Here is a 20,560-nt window from a genome sequence, read left to right on the forward strand (position 1 = left end):
AATAAAAAATTCAGAAGTGAAGTTTCTTTCTTTCATAATCTTCTGCCGAATTGCAGTCATAGGGACAAAGACTGAATTAATTTCTCTCAATATTTCATGACATGTTTGGTTTCTCCTTTTAGATGAGACGTGGTCTGGACGCCCTTATTTTCAACCTTCTTGTCCTTGGCTACCTTTGTGACAAGATGGGGAGAGTGTGGAGAAGACGAAGCACAGACTTGTACCTCATTGAGATTACAACCGCTGCTCCCCTACCCATGGGTTTCACCAGAGAGGAAGAAGCTCAAAGTCAAGGGGTAAGTGAAAAAGTTGGAAAGAGGGTGAATGTCATCTATAGATTTTAATCAACAGAATAATGCCGTAGCATAATCGGGGAGAGGTTCCTCGTCCATTGTTTCGTCTTTGAATTAAAATTTCAGATGCTGAGTTTTGTGGAAGGAGGAAACAGTACAAATAAGGGAGGGTACCCACATGTAACGTAATGTAGTCTGGAAACCAAACCCATGCCCCAAAAGTGGAAAGCAAGCGCCCCCAGAACATAGTACATGGGTAGAAATCTTGGTAATTTGAGAGTTCAAGAAGTGAATTAAATATCCGTTGCTTTTATGGAAAGTAGCTCGTGTCCTTCACTGTCTCTGCTTGTGATGGCTACTACTCTTTTGATTTTCAGAGACAATCTGGAAAATCCACAATGTCTAAGCGGCCATTTTATGACCTGTTACCAACTATCGAGTGTCAAACTCCAAGAACTGTTCTCTGCCGTTTAGCAGATACTCCAGGTATTTAACTGAGATTTTCCTTCTAACAGCAATTAGTAGCTGGTTCTTAAGTGTTTCCTTGAATTTTTTCTAGTTAAACAGGGCTTTAATCCACTGGTTGACGTCAAAGAGTTTCGTAACGCACCGTTCCAGAGGGTTTATCAATATTTGAAGCTGTCAAGTGAAGGAAAGAGTCTTGATAATTTTACGTTTTCGCCTGGAAATGTGGATGAAGATCAAAGGACATGCCTCATGCTCCTTCTTAGGTTTGTTGCACGTACCCAATTGAATGTTCTAAACGTGTTATATAGTGTTTGCCAACTCTTTCTTTGCTGAAAGGTACATCAACAATTTGAAAATGGAATATGAGAGGTTTCTTTGAGGGGAGACGTCCCCTTCTAACTGGATGCTTAGGCACAAACATAGAGGAAAGGATTATTATCTCTTTTTTTTTTTAAGGTTGTTGGAACAAATTGTTTGGTATGCTATCATGGTTACTTTCTACTGTTTACTCTGCAGAAATTGTGGTATTCCTGATCCCTCGTGGTCAGAGATTCGTCATTTTGTGAGTTTCTTGAACTCGCAGCTCCGAGACTGTGAACAGAGTTTTTATTGTGACATGCAGCTGATGAGGGCTGTTTTAGCAGGACCCGATGTGCTGAATCTTGAAGGCTTCCGCTCCTTTGTTGTGCGCTTTATGATACAAATGTCAAGGGTAAGCTGGCTTTTAAAATTTTTGCTCACCTAACTTTCCTATAGCGTCCTGCTGACTCTAAATTAATGGGATACTGGGTTTTGATTTATTATCGAGGTTAGTGGAGCTTCTGAGTTTTATTACAGCCTTACAGCAGCAGTGAGTACCATGAAGAGTTATTTCCTTTCCTTTTAGGATTTTGCTACTCCATCTTTGACAGAAGAGAACACTGTTTTCTATACAGAGGACAACGCAGAGCTCGCACGAATAGAGATCGAACAGTTTCAACTTAGAAGACGCTGGGAAAGCAGGTGAGAGCTTAACATTTTTGCTACGATTCAAAACTTCACATTTTTATTGATTATCGCTGGCATTTGTTTTGTGACGAGTTAACCTAGACAAATTAACTTTCACGAAGCAATCCTATTGCGGGCTCGCTTTGTGCCAAAATTATTTGATAATGACTATATCCTCTCTTTTAATCTCCCATGTTTTGAACGCAGTGTGTCTCATGATAGTTCTTTTTTTATTCAGTCCTCATCCCTACTTGTTCTTCAACCAAGACCACATAACTATGACGTTTCTTGGTTTCTTCATCAATTCCGCTGGTGATCTTGTTGACCCACAAACAAGTCAAACTTTGGAGAAAGGTTTAATGTCCAAACCCTTGCGAAATGGTCTGCAGGCCCAACGTGTCGATTTTGCAACAAATATAGAGACCTCCAAAAAGTAAGTGCCGGACAATAAGCCCATTTGTAGCTATTTGTCTAAGAAGAGTTATTATATTTAATCTCGGTTTCTCTAGGAGTCAAGGTCATAAATTGTTTCTTATGAAGTGTCCGGTAGTATTGGCAAAACTAGTGGAAAAAGGATTCATGCATACAGCATTTAGGGGGAGAACTCTTCCAGCCTCGATGCACCTCTTCGAGGGGAAAGCAGCGTTTCACCGAAGCTTTTAGTTCCTACGTGACACTTTGTTCCGTTGTGATGAATTTTGTACAACATATTAACTCTGTTTTAGAGAGGACAAGATAAATCAGTTATGTTCTGTGATGGGGGTGAATTGGTTGTACGATCCAGACATAGCCTATGAATTAACTACAGACAATGTCAAGAAAATTCTGGCTATTCACATGAGATTCAGGTAAGAGGTGGTGATGTAATGTTTTTCATAATTCTCTTTTCACTTTTAAGACAAATTACGGTCATACTATGCAAAGGTCAGAGCAAATTCGACTCACAGTTTAAATGGCAGCGAAACTTAAACAGATCGAACACAAACTCCAAACACGTTTTCAACACAATTTTCCCTTTGCCTGACAAAGTTAATTGGCTTTCACTCACTTCTGAGCTTTAACACTTGCAGATGCAACATCCCTGTGATCGTGATGGGTGAGACTGGTTGTGGTAAGACCCGTCTCATTCGATACATGTGCGGCTTACAAGCAGGGCCTGAAGGACCCCGAAACATGCTTCTCGTTAAGGTAAGTTGATTATTACATTTCGAATATTTATCTCTACCAATAGCCTCCTAAAGTCATATTTTGGTGATGATAATGGTCGATAACATGTCTTAGGTTATGATGGTGTCTATTGCGATGAAATTCTTTTGGTGGAAGTTTTCGGTGGTGATGAAACTGGTGGTGCTCCTCCTAGGAATATTGTATCGATGATGATGCGAATGCTGCAAGTTGCAGATGGTGACGCTGTTGAGGTAGTGATTACGCGATTTTGTTGACGAGCTCATCCTGATGGTGATGGTGGTGGTGGTAAGTCTAGTGGTAGCAATGGAAATTGAGATGGTTTTTATGGTGCTGTTGTCTGTGGTTGTGGTTGGGATGTTGTTGATACTGCTGGTGGTAGTGGTACATACATATACATACATACATACTTTATTAACGGTGCAGATTGTAGTTCTGGTGGGATGATGTTGATAATTCTGGTGGTAGCAGTGGTGGCAAAATGTGGAGGGTGGGGTATTTCTGGAGAGTTCAAGGGTGGTGCTGCCGGTGCTGATGGTGTTTGGAAAAGTTATGCCGTTAGTGATAGTTTTCTTGATGCTCCTGCTGCGTATGGTTGTGGTAGTGACTTTCATCGTGGAAGCAGAGCTGCTTGTGGTGGGAAACGATAGCGCTGCTCCTTCTGGTTGTAGGGAATCTCTCCCAGAAAATAATTTCAACGTAACACCTACTAAACAACTACATCATTTTCAAAACGTCATATACACTCCTTTCTGTTGAGATTGAATAACACACATAGCTAATATATAGATTTAGCCAAATCTAAAAGCGAAGCTCGCATTTTTTTCCCGCACGTCTCAAGGGCACAACGCCTTGCCCCGGCCAGAACTAGAACCGGGGTCGTCCGACTCGGAGCCCAGTGCACTGACCACTGGATTACTGGACAAAGCCGTGGCGTTGGCGTGCCAGCGGTACAGTTGACCACGCATGTTAAAAGTAGCACCTTGTTCGGTCGTACATTCAAATTTTTTCAGCTTGAAGGGTTACTACTATTTTGTATAATTATTGTGCTACGCGAGCTCCACTATTACACTTTCGTTATACATCATTTTCTATTCAAGGTTCATGGTGGTACAACATACGAAGATATCAAGCTCAAAGTTCACCAAGCAGAAGAAATGGCCCGCGCAAATCAAGACAAGAATATTGACACGGTTTTGTTCTTTGATGAAGCCAACACTACAGAGGCACTGACCATGATTAAGGAAGTTATGGTGGACCGTAGAATCAATGGTCGGCCCATTGGACAAGGGCTAGAAAGGCTGCAGTTTATCGCTGCCTGTAATCCTTACAGAAGGTAAAACATGTGTCCTGCTCCAAGCTTAACTAAGCGTAAAGTTTCTTAGAAATAAATGTTAAGAGCAAAGTGAAAGTGTTGTTTCCTTATGTATTTCTAGGCACACAGATGACATGATCCACAAGCTGGAGTCAGCTGGTCTTGGATATCACGTGAGAGCAGATGAATCGGAAGATCGGCTGGGTAGGGGACGTTATAGGATTGAATTTTCTTAGAGTTTTGTTTGAAAATGGATTTTTAGAAAGACGAGTGTTAACGGATCTATTAATCTCAGATGGTACCTTGTTCAGAAATGTTTGTGAACCTTCAATGTTGAATGATTCCTGAAAAGGAAGGAACTTGCCTACCAGGCAACTGTCCCATCGACAGTTCCCTATTGGTTGACTCCTGACAGTTGCGACCGGCTCCGATCATCTAAGTTGGGTTACACCCTGGAAAAAAATAGAACAAGGACATTGTGTCCCATATGCAAATACGGTAGAGCATATTAATGAATTAAAAGGTCGCTTAGAAATTAATTTTTAATAATAACTGTTCTCTACAGGTCATATCCCATTACGTCATCTCGTCTACCGAGTACACGCCCTCCCAGGGAGCATGCGCCCGTTGATATGGGATTTTGGTCAACTGAAACCACATGTTGAGAGGCTGTATACTAACCAGATTGTCAGCCGTTACGTAAGTGTATTGTAGTAGTCCCTCTGAACTCAAAAGATGATCTTCCTAACCCATAAACTATCAGTCCTCTGTCACATGTTTTATTATTGTAAATCGAGATATGTGTATTTTATCTGAGATTTAATGAAGACTTAAAGATAAAAAAGAAATTAATCTAGAAATGTATGACATGTTCAAGAGAGCTGAGTGAACATTTTCACTGAACCTACGTTATGGTAAGTGGAAATAAATATTTTGAATCATGGTACGAGGCTGGAGTACAGGAGGTATGGCATTTAATTACTTATGTTCTTCTAATGTTATGAATAACTCCTTAAAGAAATGAAACACCAGTCTGCCAAACAAGGGTAGGGTTTTTGCTTTGTGTTTTTCCGTTTTCTAGAATAACCAGAAGAGAGCAAACGCCACTTTACTCCCCCAGGCTATCTTTCATACAATTTGATTTTACCTTTTTGTGTTTCGGTTGTTTTTATGACAGATTCTTCACGAAGGACAACTAGTAGGAGACTCTTCGATAGTAGAAGCAGTCGCTGAGGTTCTGGCAGCCTCACAAAAATATATGAGAGATCAATCGGTGCGTGAAAAGTTTTAAAACACTTTTTTTGCGCATTAGATGCATTAGTGTTATAAATTTCTTTTTCAATCACACGGTGGCGGTGCAAGCCCAAAGAGAGAATAACTTTTTTTTTATTTAATTAAGGATGAGTGCAGCTTTGTTAGTCTTCGTGATGTCGAGAGAGCCATGCAAGTGATGGTCTGGTTTTATAAGCACGTGGATACACTCGGTGGACTTATGAAAAAGGTGACCGCTGAGCAACGAAGGGAGGAAGGTTTAGATGTCGATAAAGATGATAAGGAGGAAGAGATGGTAATAAAGCCATTGAACATTGTATGCTCTACTAAATAAAATTCTACCGAAAGTAGGATTTGCGTCGTAAAAAATCCTACAGAATGTTAGTATGAGCTATTCCTGAGTTCAGAAATCCTCTGAAATCGGTGGAAAATGTTTCTTGAAAGTCAGTTTGTTTGCACGAAAATTGTACTAAGAAGGATGGTAAACTCTGAAAACATTCCTCGTTATTGGGACTTTGGACGTATCTCACTGAGTTATTGAATGATCCCACAAAATAATGATCCAGAATGAATCGCTGAAATTTGATGCTGTAAGACATCATCTTGCTCAAACCACAAATAGGTGTGTATATCATTGAGGAAGTCCAATTATGTTTGAGGGGTACAAAGTGGGGCCGAGGGAATTCTGTTTAAAAGTATCATGATTTTGTATATTCCTCAGGATTCAATCACTCCTCTTACTCGTGCCCTGGTACTCGCCATTGGTGTTTGTTATCATGCCAAGCTTCAGGATCGGCGTGAAGAATACCGCACTGTCGTGGCACGCAGCTTTAAGGCGCCATGTTTGCTTCCAGGTGGTCAGAAGCAGATACACCGTGAGATTTCAAGGTACGAGGAGAGCCTAATACAACGTGGTCTACTTCATACGAAGGAATTTAGGACCCAGCCTTTTGGACCTTTTATGTACCAAAATAGAAAGAACTTTATTGCGGCCAGGCAATGGATAGTTCTAAAAAGTTTATTTTGTTAAGACAAAGAAGGTTTTGATCCGTGTGTGTGGTATTGACAGAAGTCTGATCAACAAGAAAAGAGTTGTGGAGTTTGGGTTTACTCATACCTTTGCTAGTTCTTTACCATATGTAAGCAAGCAATTTACCTTATGTGTCCCAATTTTCTCTGTGTTAGTTGTCAAAAAGCTGTACTAAACGAGTTGGATCTCGGCCCCAACATCGCCCGCAACACAGCCTTGAGCGAAAATGTGTTTATGATGGTGGTGTGCATTGAGCTCAGGATCCCATTATTTGTGGTTGGAAAACCAGGCAGCTCAAAATCTTTGGCTAAGACCGTTGTTGCTGATAACATGCAAGGCGATGCTGCAAGATCGCAATTATTCAAGACCTTCAAGCAGGTTATATGACCATTTCAGATACACTATAATGTTATTTTCTTCTTTCCTTAAGTGAAGAGCAATTAGGATCGATGTAATGGGAATTCCTAAGAGATTTGTTTATCTTGCGGTAGTCGATGCCCTGGTTACATTCAACTTCGAGCTTTGGCTGAGTTGATCTTGGCTGAGTTATTATGTTGACTTGATCAAGACACGTTACTATAACAACTTCTTTCCTCACCAAAAAGTACGAATGGAGACCAGCATACTTTCAGAGAAACTCGATGAATTGTTTGGGGATATGAGTCAAGCATTCGCTATTTGGTCACCATCGGTTTTGCGCGCTTCGCGTAGTCTATAGTACTTCTGCTCCACGTTTTGAAATTGGGAGGTATACAGTAAAGAGGATGTTAATTTCAGAGTCACACCAAGCACCTCTAATACCTCTTCCTTCCCAAAAAGAGTTCTATGCGTAGCATGCTCATGTTTACCTCAAGGTCCGTTTTTAAAAACAGTATAATTACTTATTTCATGGTAGGTTCACATGGCATCATATCAGTGCAGTCCTCTATCAACCCCTGAGGGTATCGTGGCAACTTTCAAGCAGTGTAGCAAGTTACAGGAAGGAAAAAATCCAGACAAGTTTGTTTCAGTTGTAGTCCTTGATGAGGTTGGTCTGGCAGAAGACTCTCCTCTCATGCCTCTTAAAACTTTACATCCATTGCTCGAGGATGGTGTAACGACTGCTGATGACGTCATCGAGACTGACGAGAAACCGCAGCGCGTAGCTTTCATTGGAATCTCAAATTGGGCCCTGGATCCCGCCAAAATGAACCGTGGAATCATGCTGTCGCGTGGGGTTCCAAGCGAGGGAGAACTTATAGACAGTGCTATGTAAGTGAATTTTATGGTATCCTTTCGTTTTGGCACTCATGTTAACCCATGCGGAAATGTTATTGCGGCTGCACAATTAGTTTCGTAGGACCTTAGGAAAACCGTCATAACTTTGGCAAAGAAACTTCAGACTAAAATTAATCTAATTGTTCTTGATCTCCGTTAAAAATGGTAGCCTTAAGAAATAAAATTATAGTCCCTCCACCCTCTGTGATATGGTGATAACTCGAATATCATTATTAACCAATAACTTTTCGCGTCATAAACACGAAGAAAATTCCCAAAGTATTGAGTGAAATTTCCCCGAATGTTTTCAAAGCTACTTTGCTATGTTTTTAGTCAGTCCTCCGTCGTTCTGAGTCAGGTTTGTAAACAGACATTCCTTGCCTTCCTTTACACATTTGAGTATTGTTTTCCAGGGGAATTTGCTCCACGGATGAAGTGGTGAAAGCTCTTATCCTGCCTCTCATTTCTCCACTGGCCGCTGGATATGCACAACTTTACAAGGAACAGAAAAATTTTGCAACGTTAAAAAAATGTGGCAAAGAAGAATTTTTCGGTCTCCGTGACTTTTACAGGTTTGATATCTGAGAGCGTGTATTTTACATCGATTCTTTTTAGCTCGCTTCTTTCATGATGAATTGACTTGGAAATTATGTACTCGAAGTGATTCACCTCTTTTGTCTCTTTACGCAAGCCTCATTAAGATGGTGTACGCAATCGCTGCAAAATCTCGACAGAGACCTCGATGGTATGAGCTAGAACACGCTATCAAGAGGAACTTTGGAGGCCTGATTGAAGGAGACCCTGTAGAAATATTCAAACGCTACTATACCGAAAAAGAAGTAAGTTGATTGATAGAATAATATTCAGATTGTGTCGAACCTGTTTGTACATTGCGTTCTCTCTACTTCATTGCGATATACCCAATCATAAAGCATTGCAAAATGGTACATTACAGGGAAACCTCGATCCATGGTGTCAATAGGGAATTATTCACATCGAATTTAAGAGTTTTTTTTATTTTTACCGGGTTGATACATGTATGTTTAGCTCGGAAATTGGGTTAACACTAGGGCAGGATTTAATTACTTGCTTAACCTGACTTTTTCCTTGTAAATGAAGGATGACTACGTAGCCGAAACCACCACAACAATAAGATTGATCAAGGCAAGTCTTGGAAGGGAAGACGTAGCAGATAGAGCCAATTTCAGGTACATGTGTAGTTCATCCCAACCCAATTTTTTATTCCTTCGTTTGTTGGTTCGTAGAGTCGTTTATAAGTACCTGACATAAAATAGTGACGGGATAACTTTACATGTAAACTTAATTTCTTACAGTGAAAACCGCTACCTTCTGATTCTGACTGAAAATTACGCCGCCCTACCCATCATGCAGCAGCATCTTTTGAGAACAGCGGATGATGCAGTCGTCATCTTTGGAAGTAGTTTTCCTAATGACCAGGAATACACCCAGGTAAAAAAGCATGGGAGGAAAAACTCGTTCTATATCTTATGACCTTGGTAATTCTCCACTCAACTTCAGAAATGACATATTGCTGTTGACTTACTTGTCTTTGAGTTGGCACGACAGTTTACTTAGCACTTACTATCAAATGCTTTTAGAGATTGTGGGAGAACCAAAGGATGATTGCTTGAAAACGTAAACGTATGGATAGAAGAACAAATTTTGTTACAAAGTACTTTAGTTTCATGTGCAAATCGAGAGATTATTGTGTCTGGTGTTCAGTGCAGGAGTCCTAGAGTAAATGGTTTAACCGTACAACTTACGTCAATAACTTGATATCCAGATTTGTCGCAACATCAATCGCATCAAGGTTTGTATGGAGACAGGAAGAACAGTGATCTTATTGAACCTTGAAAGTCTTTACGAGAGTCTGTACGACGCCCTAAATCAGGTATGAGATATCCGTTGAAAATGTTGTACATTTTGTTTGTTGAGGCCAAGCGGAATGTGCTCTACTTTGTAACACTATGCTAAAAAGTACTGTAACTGTTATTGTATATGTTCACTCGTGTCTTCAATGATATTGCTCATGTGCTGAAGTGAAAAAGGCTTGGAAATGTAAAGTCTTATATCTTGGTATGCTGTATTTCTAGTATTATGTGTACTTTGGGGGACAGAAGTATGTGGATCTTGGGCTTGGTACTCACCGCGTCAAATGTCGTGTTGATGATGGCTTCAAGTACGAATTTTGGCTGATTACCCACAGTTAGCGTCATAATTAGTTGACACTTCATGTTTGAGTAGTCGTATTTATGTGTAGGATAACACTCCAGTCTCCTCCACACTCTTAATTATTGACAAGACCCCTGCTCCATTCAGTGTTGACAGTATGTTGCTGAAGGTTCATGGAATCACGCTTCAACATTGTTTTGGGAGGCGAGTTGGTTAACTTAACAAGTGGAAACGAGATAAAATTAAAGTAATAAGGATTTAAATAAGGCAACGTGTCAACAATTTTGTCGCTGATTGTAGATAATCTCGATATTTACGAACGTATTATTATTGTTAGATTAAAAATGGTGTTTTATTTTGTGTTTACTGGAGCAAGTTCATTTAAGGGAACAAAAAAAATCCCCTAAAATACCTCGTTTCAACATTCTCCCAATGTGCCCTCGTAGCTCAGTGAGTAGTAACGTCTTCCTAGTATCTTTCTAGTGTCTTTCTAGAGACGAATCCTGTGTAATCCTTGATGATTTCACTCCCTTTTTGTTATTGTGGTTCAGTTGTCACCGCCATTTTGTTACTTGTTCTCCTCCGTGGGTCGAAAAGATGATTTATTTCATTCACACTGTAATGGTAAGGTTTATAGGTCGTACTTTTGTTTTGTGGCAGTAGTTTCCTTGACTTCTATATCTATCGACTCTAAGCAGCCAGACAGAAAGCATAGTAAATGTAGATGTGCTGTTTATGTTGTAGTCTCCTTCGTTGCCTGGATTGCGTTTCAAAAACAATCTTTAACCTTTGTCGTTTTCATCGTCATCTTGGTTCCTTCGTGTTTCATCGTTTTCCTTCGTGTTCCTTTACAAAGCAGTGCCAGTGAACCATATAGCTTAAACCTATTGTTTTCATCGCTTTGAGTTTTAAGTCACCTTCCCTTACTCAGATTAATCGTGATTGCTGAAAAGGAAGTGGTGTACAACAACTTTCCTATTCCGTTGATCAATCGCCTGGAGAAACACTTTCTTGTGACCTTAACAAGTTTGACTCCTGACCAGAAGGATTTGGTACAGAAAATGCGGACCTGGGCTGGTGAATTTGCTGAGGTTTCGGGTGAAGGCAGACGTGGCAGGTGATGTTACAAAAAGAGAGTTTAGAAGCTTTTGTTATGAGGACATTCGATGTTATTGAATTTTGCAGTGTTCGGAATACTGTGCGATTTTGAGTGTGCTTTGTGCTCATGATTAAAAAAAACTGTTGCCTTTTTCTGAATGCTGAATTTCGCCTATTCATAACGACTATTCATAATATTAACATTATATAGATAGTGGGCTATTTTATTTCATATTTTCAATTTGATGTTCTATAACAGGGACTTCTCAATCGGAGACGCTTTTGTTGGATTTCACGAGGATACAATTCCCTCCATTGTCATGCGAGTCTGTAATGAAATCGAAAGAGAAGACCACTCATCTCCAAGTGATGACTCAGAGGATACATGGGAAATGAAAGTAAGCTTCACGGAACTGTCATTTTAAGATACATCATCTTAATGGCTTTTGCGTATTTTAAAAAATGGGAAATTTTGCGAGTTGCATGAATTTTTACTCAGTCAGGAACACTTCGCCAGTACAGTGGGCAAATTCAGCCCGAGTATGTTTAGCAATCGGTTTGAGGATTAATGATTTGAAGATTATGTAAGCTGCTTATATTTTTTCCTATTGAATTATTAATTACTACTTTAATCCGACTTTACATTATTTGCCTGCAACATCAACTGGGCTTTTGATGACGAAGATTGTAGTCTAAAGAATAGTTTTACTCTCACTAGACTAGTAAAGTAACGTTGTAGGTGTCTTTTCTCCCACTTACCAGGTACTTCGAAGATCTCAGATGATGCTTTTGGAGATGGCTACACCTGATGCAATTGCTCGCCTTCCTCACACTGCTTTAGAAAGACGAGCCCCTCATATCTGGAATGCCTACTTTAAAAAACAACAACACTCAAGTTTGGCGACGTTCATGTCGCACGTGCTCAATTCGGAGGATAGTCATTTTGATGAAAAGCGTCAAGAGGGGTTCTTGATTCAAGTTAGTGATGGGGTTACAATATCGTTAGTTGATCGTGTATTGTTTAGTTTGCTTCTATCTTGAATAAGATAAAGGACTTAAAAACCACATAAGCAACAAAATTTGCAAGCCCTAACAGTGTAGTGACGATACCAACATGTTCTAAAGTGGTTGAGTGAAACTGAAGACCGTCATCTGGAGCACCCTTACCCTAAGCATGTCTTACATGCGTTGGAGCAAGCCCACAAGTAATGTTTCATCTTCAAAAAATGTTTCCTTGAACCAGGTTTAACTGTAAGAAAATCAGCAACAGACAACTGGAGAACGTAGGGCTGGCTTAATAACCAACTTGGATTTTTAATGTGTTAGATTTGAAGTTGAAAGAGGTTAGTTTACGAATCCCCAAAGGGGTATGGCTGTCCAAACTAAGTATTAAGTTAGCAAGAGGAGGTCCAGAATGAGAGCAAGGAACATATTTTTGATGTTGAACCTCGCCAGGTATTTGTCTCATGCGGTTGGTGATATCACCAACTGACATGAATAGTGCAAATAAAAAAATCAAGGATGGCTCTTGCAAGACCAAGAATATCCATATTTGCTTTTATATTTGATTTTGTCATTAAATGTGCTGTTCTTTCATCTTTGTTTTAGATTACTACTCATTCACGTCTGCTTTCTAAAAACGATTTGGGAGACATATGCAATCAAACTGGCTTTGAACTGTCGACTGTGGATTCCATGACACTTCAACAGTTTCAAACGGAGCAACAGTTTAGGGCTTCAGTTAGGTGAGAGCTTGATGCAAATCAGCGTATATGGGCATTCTGACTACATTATTTGTGCAACATAATTCCATTATCTATTAGAAACGAACCAATTAAAAGACAGAAAGCATGAAATAAGGTGATATGAATTTCCTTTTCTGTCAACTTCAGAGAATAATTGTTGGAGAGAAGGACCTTCATTGGGACATTTTCAAGTTTTGTTTAAGAGCGTTATTTTTCATATCTATTTATTCGATAAATTTTTACTTGGGATAATTAGGCATCTCCATTATCTGAACCACAACCGGCATGTATCACTCACCGTCTATGCAAATTTTGTCTGTGGTTAACACATTGACAGCTTAAAGTGTATGTCACCTTGTACGTCTCAAAAACTGTTATGATGTGTACCTTTTTTTCCTCTACTGAAACGAGCCGTCTTCTTCTTCCGCAGAAACTTTTTTGAAGACCTTGGTGGAGAATGTCCTGGTATTCTTCTGGTTCAGTGTGATTCAGGAGATGAGAACTCTAACCTGATTGCGGGTGCAAGACACATTCTGATGGAAGAACGAACAAACGCGTCAGAAATGCTCAACTTGTCATCGTTGGAAGCTGTCCACATTGTGCTGATCACTCAGCTGCCAAGAATTGCTGGTGGATGTCGTAACTTTGTCGGTTTCCAGGGTGGAAAATGGATGTCCGCTCACATTGATGAACTTCGTCCACCCGGTAGGCATACTCCTTCCATCGAGCAACTCATCGATCGTCCCATAAGTAAACTTTTTAATAGAGACCGCATTGAGGAGGGTGACACCATGTCAGCGGTGACGGTGGCGGTGAAGCTCCTTCGTAACTGTGTACAGGCGGCTGCTTGTAGGGTTGATAGCGAAACGGAATCTGCTGAACGGTCAACGCATAGGATTGAGCTGCTTTTGGATTTACTACCTGATGACTATCAAACTCAGGAGGGTTAGTAAAGAGGAAAAATAAACTATATGACATGATAGAATTTTAGAAAAGTTCACAAGTCTTTCAGGTTAAGGAATATAACCTTTGCGATCGAAGCCTTGAGGGTTTTAAATTTGCCTTTCTTCAAGTGAATGGAAAATCTCGAAATTGCATTCATCCAATTTTACCATTGGTTTTATCCTCAGGAGATATCTAGAAATTTGCGGGAAGGTGTTGATTAAGGCGCTCCTTTTCCTGTAATTGCAAAGATTTGCTATTTTCTCCAAGAAATGGTACCAAGTGGAGACCTCTTCAGATTAGCGAACAACAGAGTTGTTCCAAGATATAGAGAACAATTCTCCTTTTGCTATTGCTGTGGAAGTATAAGATTAACACGCTACCCTTTTTGTAGAGGGCATTGTGATGTAGAAGTTACGGAGGACAATCCGTCTATAAGGTATCAAAGTTGTGACTTCGTCACTCGTGTCGTCAGGGAAGCTGCGAGAATGGCAAGGATGGATTGGGTTATTCATCGCTTAAAGCTCGGAACCTATTTAATCAGTAAAGCAATATTGGATTGGAACGAGCATCAAACTTGCAAACTTTGCTGATCCATTAAACAAATTCAATTTTGGGCGCAGTGCTAAAGGACTTTAAAGTGTTTTTCAGAATTGTAGTTTTGGGGACAATAGTTAAAGGAACGTAACATTGTGTGAAGTGAGTCGAAAAGGCTAGGTTTCATTCAGCAATTGGTAAAATTCAACTCCTCAATTTCATTATTTTATTAATTTATTTAATCCTCACTCCCATCTCTTTTAAGATGAAGAGTCGTTTGCAAGCGTGGCGGTACAAAGAACATACCACCTCTTAAAGGAAAGGGAGCTAACAGCGGCAAATCCACAAGGATGGCTCCAATCAGAAGCTCTGTCGGGAACAGGGGTGCAAGAGTGGGGCACCTTTAGAAAGGCTCTTCTGCAGCGAGTGTTCTCAGTTGTGGTTCCTATTTTGGCTGAGATCATTGCATTGGCAGACAGAGACTGCAATTTAGACTTGTTGAAGAATGACAACACGTGGGTTTCGCGGCTGTGGCTGAAGATCCTGGCCGACCGTAGCATCTCAGAGCTAAGCTACAGTGACATGATATCACCCGCTACTAATTCTGTTCGTGAACGTGTCCAAGTTATTGGTTCTGGGGCCGGTGGTCATCGTTTTTCCTGCCGATTTCCATTTTCGTTTATTATCAAGCAACGCGTGGAAAAATTGTTAAAAGACGCATCTAGCGTCGAAGGTACATGAACTACTTTTTGCATTTGTTTGCCTATTTTTTTTTTTACTGTTGTCTTTCTGTTTTATATAATGAGTGATTACATAAGACAGTTACCCTAGCTAAGATTTAGTCTATGATCACCACCATATGAGTAAATCGAGACTGATAACCACTATTGGTGCAGTCTTTCCGAAATTTTCTATTATTCACAAAAACAGGAAATGTGTTTAAAAATCCATAGCCGAACATAAAGGAATTTGGTCATTGATGGCTATCTCGATATGCGCTGTATATTCTGTTGGTCATGAGGTCGATGAGGTAAATTGAAGGACTCGATTTAGTTCTGTCGGTTTAGCAACATTTGTGTTGTGTTTATCTTGTTTCCTCGGTTTCAGCTCATTCTAGCGCCACTCTGTTGGACTCTCTTCGTGAATTGATCGGTAACTCGCAGTTGGGACCTCCACTCGATGAATTGCGTGGTCTGAATTCCGCGGGACAGCAATATCTGATGGATTTTGTTCACATGGTGTACAAGCCTTCAAGCGACATGGCACACGAGGTTTCATTTCTACCATTGTTTTCATCGCAATATCAGATTTCTTCGGAGAATAGTTATATTTTCTTTCGCAGCGCTTGCCTAGGGTCTTCACCCAACGCGCATCCTTTCCCGTGAGAAATCGTTTTAATCATTAATTTATAAACGTAAGCGATCAAAAACGACGCAATTATATCGAATATGTTACAATACAAGAGGGAAATCGACCTTTCGATAGGACCATCAGGGAAATTCAATGAAAAATATGAAGCTTTTAAGTTGTAAGATGATGCTCTCGTTAGCACGATTACATTTGAGTTTGCTTTTTTTCCTCTATTCTTTCAGCTTGTTTACGAAGCGATTCTTTCGTCAGCGAGAGAAATCGTTACCCTGGAAGATGAGGATGGTAACGAGTCGATTGATATAGCACTCGTTCATGTTGCATACAGTAGAGTTCAACGCCGTTTGAAGTGTTTTGATACACTCGTTAAAGCGAATCCAGATCTGGTACCGAGATTACGAAAAGTTCTTCAAGGAAATGAGCCAGAAGTGGTGAGTCTAAATGCCTTATTGTGGCTGTTTTTAATACGTTAGTTATAGGTTCATGCTAATTTTAATGAGTTCTCAGTTTACTCGAATATTTTTTAAGGAATTATATAAACAGAAGCTTTAATTAGTGGTGATTATTAACATAAGTTCTACCACATTAGGCCGCCTAAGACTTTCCGTAAGGGTGTCCTACACTGATACATTTATGTCCCTTGGGCAGACCAGGTTATTTTATATATCTTGTTTTAGAACTGAAAATTATCACGTATTTGTAATGGTGAGGCAGTCACAAGCGCAAAATTATCCCCTCCCTCTTCCGTTTCAGGTACAATGTTTGGTATTGTTGAACTTTTCTGTGATATTTTTAAAATTTCTTAAAGCTTTTGGATGTCATAGCATTGAACATTTGTCTTGAGGCACTGGAGCCTTCACGAGAGATGTTACTTTCTCCGGAGACACGACGAACATGGTGTGACAGAGTTTTGTCTATAAGGCCAGCAGTGGAAGACATGATAAGGAAAGAGAGGTTTAAACCTGTCACGGAGAAATGTTCAAACTATGGAGAGAGATCAACAGTAATGCTTGGTCACTGCAGGTAACATAACACTAAATTTTCCCTTTTTGAGGTTGGTTTAGACTGTGACATGAGAAGAAGCCGACCAAAGGCTCTGATGCAGCTAGTTTAATCGGCAGACTTTATTGGCAAGATTATTTATAATCAGTCAGTCATTTGCTCGCTCCGTATTTTATGAGAGGATTTTGCATGTTCAAATAGTTGGTCTTTGGGCCAGCTATGCTTAGTAACCAAGTGCTTGCACAACCTTCCAAGAGAGTAAAAATCGTAAACAGAGGACTAAATGATACTTCTTCAAAGAGGTATTTAGATCTTTACTTTATCTAAGCCCACTTGAAAATTTGCTATTTTAGAATTTATGTCGAGGCTGGGGATTTAAATGGAAGGAAATGATTCTAAGTTTTAAGGATGACGCGAGAAAGGGAATTTTGCAAGGTTTTTTGCCATGGTGACTTTGTCGAATTCTGTGCGTAAAAATGTCTTAAATTTTACCAACGCGAAACATTAGTAGTACCGTGTTTTAAGGGGTTGTCTGGAGGACCCGTATGGTAGAATGTATTTGGAAGTGCATATAAATGAGAAATTACTGCTAATTAATATATTATTTCCTTCTTGTATGGATCAGATCCATGTGGCAGCGAACAGGAGCCGTTCGACTCTTTGTGGAGCACGTGACTTTGTTCGCCGAGAAAGATAAAGATGCCACTTCGGAGAACGTTATCAGGTTGTGGAAGGTAGGTTAGAGTTAAGAAATGCAAAACAGAAATAATCAACTATAAATTAAAATTCGGTAATAACAAACTGCTCTCTTCTGAAGGTTTTGGGAGATGAAACTGACTTTTCATCGCTGAGATCGCTGCAGACCATCGAAAAATTCTTGATTAACTTCAGTGAAGACATCAAGCAGAGGTAAACCAGCACATTATCCACAATTTAGTGGTTATATTTTTTACAATATAGGACCTCAGTCTCCGCAAGTTTCGGACACTGCACAAATTCTCCTACAACTTATTTCGGGTAAAGTCTGACACGAGCCGTCCTTGGACTCTCTTGTCAAATTTGATTTACTCCAGGCTAACCATCTCTTGATATTTCCCGGGTGGTACTGAATTACTCAAATGAAATTTAAAGCGGAGTGAAATTCGGAGACATTTCAAGGCTTGTACTTGTGAAAGCTGTCATCGGCCTGTGGCCACTAAAGTATTCATTGGTGGTATAGCGTCAGCCACGGCTGACAACTTCAGGGAATGTGGTAGGGCGATCGCGAGATCACTTGTCTCCTAATTGTGTGGGCGAGGTTCGTTCCAGGACCCTGCATCACACTAGAGTTTGCTATGTCACTGGTTCTTTTCTCTACCCTTCGGTTTTTTTTTTTTTAATATGGTTCTTGGATTTTTTCCCCCACATGAAAATCAAAACTCCGAAATCCAATCATCCTGAAGTCCCTAGACGAAGAATTACATCGCAACATTTTCACAGAGTAATCATAGTTTCTCAAAGCTTTAGATGCCAAAAACTTACGTTATTTCTGATAGATGGCGAGAAACTATGGTCCATTGCTGAAGCTTGAGCGTTATCAAAACTGAGATTAAAGAAATATCTCTACTGCTATGCTGGTACTTATTTCTGCTTTCTTTATGACCACAGGACCAGCGAAGAGACCACTTCTGAGTTACGTCGCCGATGTAATGCCTTTTTCATGGAGCTGGTGTCAATATTCTGTTTTGGTGACTCAGTGTCAAAGGACCTTGAAAAGGAAGCTACCACTCTACTTATGCGTTATGTTATCGGTCATCAGTCAACTCAGACCAAGGATTTCTCTCCATTCCCTGATTATGCTATTGATCCCACCCCTGTGGTGCGTTCATTTCTTCTCCAGCAGCTATTGCGCTCAAGGTGAAAGTATTGAGAATCAATCTCATTCTCAACTATGACACTCACACTTTCCTGTGCCTCTTAACATGTCTGATTTTCTTTTTTCTTATCTCCAATTCACATTAAATTGTCCAATTAATGAGAAGATAAGTATATACTAAATTGCCTTTTATTTTTAAAAATAGTGTGAAGTTGACAAAGTTGGTGAAAGACCATCTGGGAGATTTCTTGCATGGGGCTCGGAACTTAAAACCAGAACCTTCGCACGTCAAAGAAGTCTGCTTCTTATGCGTCCAGTGCATGGAGGTATGTAAAGTAAACTAGTACTGAACTGTGAGGTGAGAGTAATTCAACTGAAATTAAATTTACTCTACATACCCGAGATGTTACTTATTTGTCTTTTATTATGTGGAGTAAATTGTACTATAAAGTCCTAACTGTTCTCAAATCTAACTGCTTTTTCCCTAGGACATCCTAATCAGCCGTTATCAAACCAGAGTGGCCGATTTGAAGTTAACAGTAAAGCTCAAACATGCCAAAAAGACTTGCGAAGAGTCGTTTACAGCTCTTAGGGCCGGTGACGAGGATTCTGCTGAAATGAGCCCTATTTCTCTGGATGGGGTTGCTAAAGGACGTTACGTGTTATCATTGGTGGTAGAGTTCCTTTACAAGTTGTTCATTGAGGGAGATAGCAGTTACAAAGACCTTGACGCCAAGAGAGAAGTGATGTTATTATTAGAATCTGCAAGGAAGCTTTGCATGGAAGTGTCGAGTTCCACACCGCAGCAAGTGTCGAGTTCCACACCGCAGCTCTACCTACTTAAACAGCTTGTCAGGCGGTATGGCTTGGACTGTGTCCGAACGCTGGGTGAATATGAGGAATTGGCGTGGATTTTACCTTCAGAGGCCAGACAGCAGGTAGGCAATGAATGATTAATGAACAGATTTCGTTGAAATGAGTGAGAACTGAATCATGAAAGGAAAATGGTATGCATATGTCGTAAACGTGAGACAGGAAAAGAAAAATATGAATGGTAGAAGGATTCAATTTTGGTGAATTTTGACTTCGTAGTCAGGTGCTCTAATTACTGTGAACATGTTAACGAGCCAGGCCATCTACTATGTGAACTTCTCAGTACTCTATAAGAGCAAATATACTTAAACCTCGTGAATATCTCTTAAAGAAAAAACATGAGTGTTTCCAAAGCGCAACAGTTGAAGACTGGAAGAGAAAAAAAGAGGAACGACTTTTGAAAATCCAGACTCTTTCCGTCCTCTTTATTTACTGCTCATAATGGAACAATTCCCTTAAATGTTTGAAGAACAGTCTTTTTCCATTTTACGTGTAGTAATACATGTTGCTTGCTATTGATCTTTGGTCTTCGATCTGCAGGAGGAGGATGTAATCCAAGACAGGTTTATTGTTCATGGAGACCATTATCGTGCCGTCCGTGAGGGGCTGGCCAAAACTGTAATCAGTGGGAACATCCAAGACATTGTCACTGCCATTACGGTTAGTGTTAATTGTGTATTCGTAATTTCCATTGTACCGTTTATCTTCGTTATTAATGGAAAGGTAAAGGTGAAGGCTGTGGATTATTGTGGGTTATAATCGCGTAACGCCGGGTTCGTGGCGACTTTTGAAAAGCCAAATGTCACTTGTCAGCAACTTGTCGCGTTGAACGTTTTTGGCGGGAAATGCTCACTGATCCAATGAGAAAGAGTCTGGATTTTCGAAAGTTGATCACGGAAAAATCAGTTGTGGTTGACGATGATTTATTGGCTCTAATCGAACGTAAACTGATAACGAAATGATAACATATTACAAGATAACGCGAATCACGAATCAGTGATGGAGAACATTCCAATTATAAATGCAGCGTAACAAATGTTTCTAGCTGATTTCTAAAGACATTAGAAATCAATAATACCGAGAGGATACATGTACTTCTAATTTCTCCAAAGCGATAGCAATAATGTAAACGATAACAGT

The 20,560-nt window shown here is 40.0% G+C and overlaps 1 protein-coding gene across 1 annotated transcript in view; it reads left to right on the forward strand.

Moving 5' to 3' along the window:
- The window catches only part of LOC131787479 (E3 ubiquitin-protein ligase rnf213-alpha-like), a 55,042-nt gene that overhangs the window by 21,725 nt on the left and 12,757 nt on the right, over positions 1–20,560 (forward strand). Inside the window, exons 28-64 of the mRNA XM_066165200.1 lie at positions 123–296; positions 671–779; positions 853–1,024; positions 1,278–1,473; positions 1,648–1,763; positions 1,987–2,181; positions 2,474–2,596; positions 2,819–2,936; positions 4,034–4,269; positions 4,370–4,452; positions 4,814–4,947; positions 5,426–5,521; positions 5,648–5,815; positions 6,242–6,408; positions 6,706–6,928; positions 7,446–7,801; positions 8,221–8,379; positions 8,499–8,646; positions 8,927–9,015; positions 9,142–9,277; positions 9,612–9,719; positions 9,922–10,007; positions 10,932–11,117; positions 11,358–11,496; positions 11,861–12,076; positions 12,707–12,843; positions 13,274–13,788; positions 14,588–15,055; positions 15,430–15,593; positions 15,915–16,121; positions 16,499–16,713; positions 17,318–17,426; positions 17,510–17,601; positions 18,340–18,588; positions 18,753–18,873; positions 19,036–19,485; positions 19,961–20,080. Coding sequence (XP_066021297.1) covers positions 123–296; positions 671–779; positions 853–1,024; positions 1,278–1,473; positions 1,648–1,763; positions 1,987–2,181; positions 2,474–2,596; positions 2,819–2,936; positions 4,034–4,269; positions 4,370–4,452; positions 4,814–4,947; positions 5,426–5,521; positions 5,648–5,815; positions 6,242–6,408; positions 6,706–6,928; positions 7,446–7,801; positions 8,221–8,379; positions 8,499–8,646; positions 8,927–9,015; positions 9,142–9,277; positions 9,612–9,719; positions 9,922–10,007; positions 10,932–11,117; positions 11,358–11,496; positions 11,861–12,076; positions 12,707–12,843; positions 13,274–13,788; positions 14,588–15,055; positions 15,430–15,593; positions 15,915–16,121; positions 16,499–16,713; positions 17,318–17,426; positions 17,510–17,601; positions 18,340–18,588; positions 18,753–18,873; positions 19,036–19,485; positions 19,961–20,080 — 6,780 coding nt within the window. The remainder of the gene's footprint in view (positions 1–122; positions 297–670; positions 780–852; positions 1,025–1,277; positions 1,474–1,647; positions 1,764–1,986; positions 2,182–2,473; positions 2,597–2,818; positions 2,937–4,033; positions 4,270–4,369; positions 4,453–4,813; positions 4,948–5,425; positions 5,522–5,647; positions 5,816–6,241; positions 6,409–6,705; positions 6,929–7,445; positions 7,802–8,220; positions 8,380–8,498; positions 8,647–8,926; positions 9,016–9,141; positions 9,278–9,611; positions 9,720–9,921; positions 10,008–10,931; positions 11,118–11,357; positions 11,497–11,860; positions 12,077–12,706; positions 12,844–13,273; positions 13,789–14,587; positions 15,056–15,429; positions 15,594–15,914; positions 16,122–16,498; positions 16,714–17,317; positions 17,427–17,509; positions 17,602–18,339; positions 18,589–18,752; positions 18,874–19,035; positions 19,486–19,960; positions 20,081–20,560) is intronic.

The sequence above is a fragment of the Pocillopora verrucosa genome, chromosome 4 (assembly GCF_036669915.1).
Source record: "Pocillopora verrucosa isolate sample1 chromosome 4, ASM3666991v2, whole genome shotgun sequence".
Taxonomy (NCBI): Eukaryota; Metazoa; Cnidaria; class Anthozoa; order Scleractinia; family Pocilloporidae; genus Pocillopora; species Pocillopora verrucosa.